Below are 10641 nucleotides of genomic sequence, written 5' to 3'. Positions count from 1 at the left end.
AGATATTATAACAAAACCATTATGAAAGAAAAGTTACACAATTAGGCCTACAAGCTATAAAATGGCTTCAGGCCCAGCTTATACACAAAGAGTTCTGACCAGACTGTAGTGAGAGACAACGCTGAACAATTCATTAACAAAAATATTGGCACCAGCCTTAACATTTTTTCTTACTTCATTTACAAGGAATACAGTATTTAAACAGTTGTGTACTGCAAATCTAAAAACATTAGCTGTTAATAAACTGCAGTTAACCCTTTGAGCACTATGCCACCATGATTTCCATTTTAAAAAGTTTTAACGCAGCATGTTTTACATGCACGTGGTATTACCAGTGGGAGGGAAAAGACAGTGAAAGCACCACCCAATTTATGTGCAACAAGAATAACACTTCCAGTTTTTTTCAAGATATTTCCCCCCCTTCCCACACACACAGTGTGTGTCCCCAGGTCCTTTCCCTTTGATATTGTAGCAAGTCATGACTGAAGACAGACTGAAAAAAACAAGGTTCAGGACTCAAAAAATGCAAGGATTAAATGCTACATAAAGAGCTCCAAACTTTACTGTGTTAATTCTTTAGAGAAAGAAAACAGAAGATGAGGCCAGCTGTGGAGACCATTTTTAAGGAACTCAAGGTGTCTTTGCAAACACACAAACAGCACATGGGAGCAAGACAAAAGTGTATTTCATGTAAGCATATCTTAAATTTTAAGAGACCTGTCTGGCAGATTTGATCCAGTTGTCAAAAGAATACTGGAGGGTAAGCATCCATGTGCCATGTGGGACACTGAGAATCCCCAATGTTTGTCTCTCATGGACAGGATCTGTGCCTGTGTGAGAACTGCCCTGCACCCAGGAATGGTAACATCATGCATTTGGATCAGTCCCATCCGCCACCTGGCTGAGGCAGGAGCGCTGTGAAACACAGGCAGGAACCAGCAGCTGCATTGGCAACAGTTTAATGGCAGTTTAATGCCAGTAAGGGGGAGGAGCATCCTTTGAGTGAATATAGGACAGGAATAAGGTACTGTACAAGATTTTAGAGTCCATATAACGAGTACAAAATGGAAAACTAAACAAGGCTTACAGCTTTATGATTTGACTTCCTTTCCTACCACTGCCTTGAGTGGCAGTTCAGTATCTATTAAGGACTTTTGTCTGTTCTAACAAACAGTGCACTGGTTACTAGGTCTATCATATGATTTTGCAGAAGCACTTATCCCTGTAGAACCACTTAAGTTCTGACAGACTGATCCAAGTTCAGTTGTGTGGGACACGGTAAGAAGAACAAAGAAAGCAAACTGTGTGGACTTTGACTGTCACCTCTGGAGACAAACACTGTCATTATAACCTACGGACTGATCCTAATTTTTTCTACATCCACATTGCACTGATGGAGGAACATTATTTATTCCCTCAAGGAAGGAGACATAAAGTACATTTTCCAGTTACTTTGAAAATCAGGATGAGAAAAGGAGGGTACCAGGATGATTCTCCTAAATGGAGACCTTCCTTTGGAAATCCCACCTGTAAAGAGCAAGTCACAAGTAGTTTCTAGGCCTGTCCAAGACCTCTCTTGCAAATGGCATGAATTTGCATACACACTATTCCATTCCACTTCCCTCCATCCATTCCCCATCTCCCCATTATTGGAACAAGCATCCCAACAGCAGGAGCAAGTGACTCTGTCTGCACCTGGGGACCCAGTGAGACTGACTATACACAAAGTGCTACAAAGTGCACAAAGTAAACCAGCTGAACAAACGGAGCCGCGCCGTTGCTCGGCTCTCCTCAGCAACCTTTGGGGTTGTATGGAGCAACAGCAGATCTGCTGGCAGGCATGTGTGCCCCTCTAACTGCAATGCTGTCCCCTCTCCTGCTCCTCAACTCAGGTGTGGGGGCCCAGCATTTACAAGATGATAGTCAAAAATCCAAGCTGTAAGACTTGCTTTTAATTGCAGTTGAATCTGAATGCTTTACACCACAGATTCAACTCTAAAAACTTATCTACTGTAGAGTGTTTTATTCTTTCCTCCAGAAGCTCTCTGCAATCTTTTATTTATGCGTTATACTAAGCAATATGTATCTTCTACAATGTACAAAGTAAGTTAAATTACTCTGAAGTTTTGGGACAACCATTCCCATGTTTTTGTTGTTTGGAACTACCTCAGTTAGTTACACCTAATCTAAAAGAAGAGCTTGGTAAGTGACTTTCCAAAGACTTTCCAAAGTGACTAGTAGTCCTCAATACCCCAACTGCTGGGTCTCCAGAAATAATTTCCAACTGATCAATATTTCTGAAGCCAGAGCTCTCCGTTAGGTCTCACACTGAGTGAAGCATCAAAAATTAGTCATAGAATTTTTCTTATATCAGGATATACCAGCCAAAAAAAAAAACCAACCAAAACAACAACAACAAAAAAACCCCAAATGGATAATTTCTGCTGAATTTTTTTACTTTCTGCCTTCCAATATTTTATGTGAGATACAGTCCCTATGCGAACTGTTAGGGAAGGGGACACTACCAGCAAATGTGATCTTGATCCTGTAAATCCTTACTTTTGACAATATCCTAAATGCTTCTATGAAAGTTTTGAACACTTAAAGACTTGGAAAAATTCTGCTGCCTTATTTCTGGAGATTCCCATAACATATTCAATGCAATTATCCTCCCAAAATTACTGTTTCATTTGAAGATACTTGATCTTCTATATATATTTATATATATATTTAAGGACTTTATCTACCCACCGGATCAGAAGCATACATCAAATGCAAATACATACCTAGGGTACACACTACCACATTACAAGTTTGTGAATAGTAGTCACTGCACATGTATCAAACCAAATTTTCAAGGCCTATATAAAGCTTTTTTGAATTAGATTATACAAATCTCTTTGTCAGACCAGTTCTGGGGGTGAGCATTACTGCCATGATTTATTTAAATCACTGTGTACAAAGTGAATTTAAAAAAGCAGGTGCCATAAAAACTCCTTGTTTACTTTTCATAAAAGAAGTTTGTAAAAATATGTGATTTGAAATCATTATTTGAAGGTTTAGACTAGAGCTTCCTACTGCAAAAAACTGAAAACCAGGTTATTATAAGCACCTGAAAACAGAGGTATAAAATGGACCCCCTGACAATGAAGGAATAAAATTATTACACAATCGCAGCATCTGGATACCAGTGTAGTTTAAATAATAGATGTAAAGAGAAATCAGAACAAGTGTACCACTACCATAAATTTTTTCTTTTGTGAACATACATCTTTTGCCCCTTGAGATTCTCAATATAAGGTCTCTCACCAAAAGTTCAGACACAGCAATTAGGAAACAGAAGTGAACAGAAAAAAAGTCCAACTAAGTCATTAGCTCCCATAATATGGAGAGTAACCGAGACACTTAATACAACAAAATCTTGAAGATGACACTTCAAAAATGAGCTTTTAAGAAAAAAGGTGTCTCTCATTTCTCCTAAGTGCTGCTAGACCAGAACAATCTGTTCATTCAAAAAAAAAAAATAGTCAGGAAGATGCAGTGATTTTAAAGTGTAATTCAGCACGTGCAAAATGAAAGTATCAAATAGTTGATTGTTCAGCACTGACCTTGCTAAGTAAGGGTTGTTAAATATGATGCCACTTTCCATCTTACATCAAGAATATGCTCAGGTTTATCAGACTCAACAACTAGAAGACAGCAACTGTGGTGAAACCAATCCAATAGTTAATTCTATCCCCCTACTGCTTAGATTAACACACCCCATTCATTACTGCAGTGGCCCTGCTTGTGTGCTTTTTGTCACTGAGTCATAGAAGCCCCACACAGGAAAGCAAACAGCCAGAATTTATCCTGGTGGCACAAAAAAATCCACTCCTCCACTTGATCTATATGTTCTTCTTCCCAACAGTGCTACTTAGACTACACAAAGAAATCAGCTTTCCTCCCAGTCAGTTATATACAGAAGAGCTCACTGGTAAAAAAAGACAAAGCTGTTAGTGATAATCTGTGTAGAATAAACAAGAGTTTGCTGAAGAAATGCTCAGCATGTTCAGCCAGTAGCTGCTTGGTCTCGTTAAAAACAATCCCTGGCCTGTTTCCCGTTTCCCATACAGTTTGAGCTTTAAGCCCAAACCTACACCTGAAGATCACGGTTCAAAGACAACCAACTCTTGATTTCACACTGAGCACAGAAGGGCACAAGACTGTAAGGACACCAGGAAGGTATTTTCACTCTGGAATCACATATACATACTGTAATGGTATGAACCCTGTGTGATAGCCGGCCTCTTGTCAGAAAATGCCATCTTCCCAAAAAGGAGATGATACATTTTCCAAGCAGGAAGCCTTAAAAATGACAAAAATACCAAGTTTTAAAATGGTAATACTTTCCAGAGCATTTTTTTTTCAGTTTTTCCTTGCCCATCATTCCCACTGATCTGAGGAGGAACTCTAGATCCTATGGGATGAAGCCATCTCAGGTACCGAGGGTGACTTCTTAGAAGACAGAAAAGTTGCTTTTAAGAAGAGACCTATAGAAAGTACAGTCTGGTAACAACTGGCCATTTTTAAAACATGACACTTCTGATGCAAGCTTCAATGCTCCTATTTTGCTTCCTGGTCTTTCCTGTTTTTACACTGCTCTAACTCAGTACTCAATTTTTCTCATGATGTGTTTATCCAGAATTGTAACTCTTTTGAATTTTCTTACACACACAAGTACCTCCCCACTATGTATTTAGCATTTGGAGTTGACTCTACAAGCAAACATGTTTGATCAGATAAGAAAAGGCTCCATCAGGCAACAAATGAAAACATGGCACTGGCAAAACAAATGAGGAACTACAGATTCCAGAGCTGATGGATGTGAATCAGTTTGCACCGCAAGAATTAAAAGAATTAAAAATGCTCAGCAACTACTATAATGGACAAGTGGAAGCCTTACGTTCTTACTTGTTCTAACACACAAGTATATTAGAATTTAGAAGTACTGCATTTATGCATCATCTAGGCAAAGAAAAGCACTAGAGTAGCTTAAAATGCTACATAAGCTTTTAAAAACTCATTCTAAGCTCCTGTGGCTCTTCACTACCCCATTTTAATAATTTAACTGTTAATTGTTAACATCAGTAAGGTAGGAAAACATTTAATCTTTGATGAAATTAAATTGTCATGTAGAGAGTGATTCTCTTTGTTTTTAATCACAAGCCTGCTTAGCACAGCAGATAATGAGAAAGTTCCATCTTTTTGCATTTTTCAGATCCTAGTTTTATAGCATAATATGTGCACTGCTAGAACCCAAAGGAGTAAAAGTCACAGAGTGGTTCTGAGAGACCTTGGGGAGAAAGAGGTGGGGAAACAAAACCAAGATTTTAAAGGCCAAAAGGTAGGTAAAAATTGGATCTAGGTTTTCTAGAGAGGTATTTAGTAAAGGCCTAATGCTGGTTTTAGTACAAGAAAACAGAAGTGCTTAATGATTAACTAGTAAATACAATATAATGGAAGTGAATCAGGTGGGGCAGGAAAGGAGAACTCACTCCTCAGTGGCAGCAGCAGCAGCTTTGGTGCATCCATTGCCGGCAATGGACATAAACACCAGTCAAAAATCCAAATCTCAGAGCAAAAGGATTAACAGATGTGACCTTTTTGGATTTCAATGTTTGGCAGATCTGTTTGAGCTGCCTATAACATGTCCTATAACATGTACAAATGCTACAGCCTGCATCTTAATCAGAGTACAGAGAAAACTGAATGCTCTTGATGTGCCCCACGTTGATTTGGTGGGGTTTTTATTCTTCCAATGTCTTTTTTTTTCCCCCTTGAATAAAAGCACATATCACTTCATGCCTGCTGAAAAGTTGATGAGATGTCTTGGAGTCAAGCGTTTTCTCTCAGAAACTCTGCCTTCTTGAAATCAGTTGGTCACATGGTAGTTATTAAAATGTATTTTAAGAAAATTCTAATGGCCAAAGGCCAACAACTACATTCAAAACCTGCTAATACATCCAGGCAAATAAGCAAAACCAAAACAAAACCACACACAAACCCCAAACAGGAAACCTCCAAAAGGAAAACCGTTCCATTTGTTTACTTCAATTTGAAGTAGATATTAAGGGCATGAATGGACCAGTCATGGTTTATTTGAAAATCCCTCCATCCTCTTATGCACTGTCATTCTGTGGTCAATGCCGTTTGTACAAACACATTTTGTTCAGAATACTCCAACTGGTTATGAAACTCACGTGGCCGGGCAGCGACTGCAGGGTTCTTTTGTCTGTAAAAGTCTGCAGTGCTTACAGACTTAGTTGACATCCAGCTTACAGACTTACTTGACATCAATACGTCCTCCCACTAGACACTGTGCATTGAAGGCCATCTGATGAACTGTGCATGAGATCACTTTAGAAATTCATGGCTAAAGTGTTTTGACTATCAAAAACTTCATTACAGTACACTTCACTGTACAAATATTTTAAAGGATGTTTATTAGGAAAGTCTGCAAGTCATAATGAATAGCAGAGTTCTTGTTTATGGTACCTTCTTGGCCTCTAATAATTCTGTTTGCCTCCAGTATTAAAATCAAACTGCTTCCATGAAGGTGATTACTAAAATGAGCTATGGTATGTTAACCTACAACTCACAAAATGCGACAGTACAGACATTAATTTTGCTTTTAACTGTCTGTTAAGTTGTAATCTAAGTTGTGAACATTTAAATATAATATATATCTCATATGAAAAAGCTAAAGCACAAGTGCTTCTGCACCACCCCCCTCCCGTCCCCCCACCCCCTGAGCCAAACCCACCCCAGTTCCGGTTTGGGCCCTGACTGATTTGGAATGCTTTCTTAGGCCACCCATTTCCACAAATTTGTATGCACTCAGGAAATATAAAGTCAAAAATATACAAATCTCTTGTTGTTATAAGGTTTTTGTGAGTGAAATTACCCAGGACCATGGACTTGGAAGGAGAAGGGGGGGGTAAGAGAGGGAATTTACAGCAACTCATCTTCAAAGTTCAAAACTGGTCACTTCACAGAAAGACTGCAGGACTGGTGAAATTCTTGCTTCTAGAAAGTGATACTGTAGTGGAGAATTTTCTAGGAAAAATAAAACAACTTTTAATAACTGGCCCGCTGGTATGAGCTACCGTGGAATAAATTAGCACAAAAATGGAAGTCTTATAACTGTTCACTGTTACAGACGTAATCAACAAGGTCAGTCACTCTCAAAAGTTCATCTTCATCTTCCTCTGGCCCTACCGCTTCCTGCCCACTGCCTGTCCCGTTGGGTGCCAGGCTGGCGCTGGCTGTGCTGTCCTTGGGGGCCTGGCTCTTCTCGCTTGGCTTGCCAATCAAGTTCTCAATGGTTTTCCCTGGGCTCTGTCCGTTGGTGGAAGGCAAGTCCACCAGGCTGTAGTCCAAAGGGCTCTCTACTTTCCCTACATTATCAAAGTCATCTTCGTCATCACTCTCTATCCGGTAGCAGTGCTTCTTGGGGTTGTCTGGGGGGGCTTGTGCTGCTGGCAGCTTATCTGCGGGAGCGGGGGTTTCTGCGTCGTCGTTGGCGTTTTCACACGCATCTTCCTCGTCGGTCTCAATTCGATTCAGGCGTTTGCGGACAGGCTTCCCTTCTTCCTCCTCATCCTCTCCTTCTTCCTCAGAGTAGTCATCTGTACTTCGCCGACGTTTTCGAATCAATCGCTTGGACTCCTTTGTGGATTCATCATCTTCAGAGTTCTTAGATGTGTAGCTCTCTGGAAGAAGCAGCAGACTTAGAGCCATTAGCAAATCTCAGCGCAACATTTATTGTTCATCTTTCACACTCACCAACAAGACAGCTCTCTGAGCACACACATTTCTGCCTCCTTCCTCAGGTTCCCCAACCAAGCCAAAAGGCTTGCATTCTTTCTACTTTTTAAATTAACTTCTAATGTAGCAAGTATTTTTAATTTATGGATATTCTGTTTCCAAGCTGAGAAGTACCAGAGACTTTGGAAGTAGGCGTGCTCTGCCCTAAAACTGGTAACTCCATGCTGGGAATAACACAGAACTGCACTCCTCATCTCATCGTATGCACTTTATTTGTACCTTGACAGAAACTCAGAACCGAAATAATGGCTGCTCTATCATAAAATTCATGTATCTACACACACACACACACACACAAAGCTGTACTATACCCCTGCCACCCCCAAATTATATACAACTTCTTTTAATGGGAGGCTTGGTGTTTTGGCAAATTGGAATACTGCCTACACCCTGACAGCCTTTACACTCATCTTTGGTGGCTGTGGTGAGAAAAGATAGAAACTGAAAAATCAAATGGCAAACATAATTTGTTGTCTCTTTGTGAATCCCATTAGAAATCATGGGAATTTTCATTTTAAAGGGTATTATTTAATGTAGGTTCAAGTTGATTGAGACTGTCAGTGTTCCTCTATTTTTAAAGTAATTACAATTTCAGTAACACTGTTATGTGTTTTATGATATACTGTGGGAATTGTGTGACAGTGCTGGAAAGGTGCCAAATGGTGCTGATTTTAATACATGGAAAGCCAGTACTTAAAATACCTGAGGAAATGGGACTTCATGAAGAAAAGACAACGCCAATCAGGGAATGTTTAAAGCCACTAGTGCTGGCAAAAAAAAGCCACCACAGAGCCTGAGAACAGGCTGTATTGAAGATCATGTTTTTGAGACACTAGAGACTTGCATCACATACTTGTTTTCCTTCACCTAGAAGATATTCTACCACACTGTAATCTCAGGAGAGCCCTTCCAAAACTGAGGCACTCAGTGTGCCAAGGACAGCCCATTTTCTGAGGAAGCCTGGTATCCATTGCAACTTGCACCACTCAGCATTCAGAAAGCCAGAGCTAAGGTCTGATAAGCCAGGCATCCACAATCCAAAACAGCCAAAGTCACCGGCTGATTTTGTAAAAGCTAATTAATTATAAATCACAAAGCACGCCAATCACTCATGGTGTGCCTGACATTACTGAGAGAGGCTTTCTCTGTACTTGGCACAGCTCCTTCAACAGGAGATGGAATGAGTCTGAACCACCAGCAAAACACAGTCAGGGCACCAGTGGCAATGCCCTTCCTCTTACATAAGACAATCTTTAGAGGCTGGTGGGATGCAGCTTTGTGACCTCTTAACAGAAAAGTGCTGAAACAGCTGTATTACTGCCAATTTTGGAATCCCAACATTCTTGTCAGGCAGTAAATTCAGACCTGGAAATCTGAAGGAGCAGGGGCAGGGGCAATGATAAATTTGAGAAGTGACTCAGCGCATCATAAAGTACCAGTGGGCTGTTTCAGAAGGAGAGTTTCTGAGAAACATCAAGGAACTCTAAAAAGAAAATTCTCTGAAATCTTGGAATTACATAACTTTCCCTTTGTGCTGATGCTGACATGCACATGCTCCTGGAAGTGTTGGACTATTTATTTTACCTTCACTATCTGAAGTGGAGAGCCTGCGTTTATGAACTCTTCTCAACTCCTTCCCATATCGGACACTTTTCTGTGAGCCATCACTTTCTGAATCTTCCTTATAATTAACTTGTCTCTTCTGATTCCGTCTTGATCTTCTCCTCCTAGTTTCCAGGTAATCATCATCACTGTAATCTGTATAATCACCACTCTCTGTGTGGAACAAAACAGTGATGTGCATTAGTCCATCAAACCAATACTGCCTCACATAAAAAAATTAGGTAAGTTTCCTAATTCAGATAGTTTCCTTACGGTGTTTTTGTTGCCCCATCTCTACTGGTGTCAAAGACGTCTCCAACTCCTGACAGTGGAAACAATCTTACTGAAGTGGAGTTGATGGCACACATTACCAGTGCCTCAGGAGAGTCTGTTCTGCTTTTAAAATTTAAATAATGTGTACTCTATTAGAAGACTTTTAAGAACAGGTAGATGGAAAATGACTGACAAGAGGAAACTCCAAGATCAGAGTTATATAAGTTAACAACAAAAACCAGTTTCACTCAATTGTGGGTTTGCTTAAAACAGAAACCATACAGAAGAAACTTACCATCAATCATAGTTCTTCCTGCACCAGTCTACTGCAGCTAGAGTCTTCAAAAATTAAATTTATTTACATCAGTTGAAAATAGCCTCAAATCAACTTCATCTGCTTTTCACTGAGCTATGTCAGAACCATTATCCCAAGATACATTTCTATAAAAGTCACACACTATTTCTAAGTTAGAGATTGACATGAGCCACAGATCAAAGTGTCATCCTCTTTACTTCCTAAAATATTAGACAAAGAAACAGAGCAAGTCAGCAAGAACAACCAGCTTCAGAAAGAAATTCCATCTCTGGAGACTGAAAATAAAGCCTCTTGCAGGGCATCTGATTTTCTTGTCTGGAAACAGGCTTAAAGCAAGATCCTGATGGACAATAATGAGGGTGAGAGAGAAAGAAACATGCAGTTAACACTATACTTTGAATATATATGGAATGATACAGGAATCAGTTGATTTTATCACAGATGTGTGTCCACCAGGAAAAAAACAGTTGTTCTTGTGCATTACAGAACAGATAAGCAATCTCTTTAGACTTCTGTCAGTATCTTTATTGATAAGAGCTTATGATCAGTGCAATGATGCATTGAGGACAGGGAGACAACAA

At 39.8% G+C, this 10641-nt stretch overlaps 1 protein-coding gene across 1 annotated transcript in view; it reads right to left on the bottom strand.

Annotated features, from left to right (window-relative positions):
- Nucleotides 1-10641, bottom strand: part of RSF1 (remodeling and spacing factor 1) — a 65878-nt gene continuing 55237 nt past the window's right edge. Inside the window, exons 15-16 of the mRNA XM_030953288.1 lie at nucleotides 9454-9645; nucleotides 1-7754 (exon numbers count right to left, since the gene is read on the bottom strand). Of these exons, the coding sequence (XP_030809148.1) occupies nucleotides 7180-7754; nucleotides 9454-9645 (767 nt within the window). The 3' untranslated portion in view covers nucleotides 1-7179. The remainder of the gene's footprint in view (nucleotides 7755-9453; nucleotides 9646-10641) is intronic.

Source organism: Camarhynchus parvulus, chromosome 1, assembly GCF_901933205.1.
Source record: "Camarhynchus parvulus chromosome 1, STF_HiC, whole genome shotgun sequence".
NCBI lineage: Eukaryota > Metazoa > Chordata > Aves > Passeriformes > Thraupidae > Camarhynchus > Camarhynchus parvulus.
Note: the sequence above shows the minus strand (reverse complement) of the source record. Positions and strands in the feature narration are given on the sequence as shown.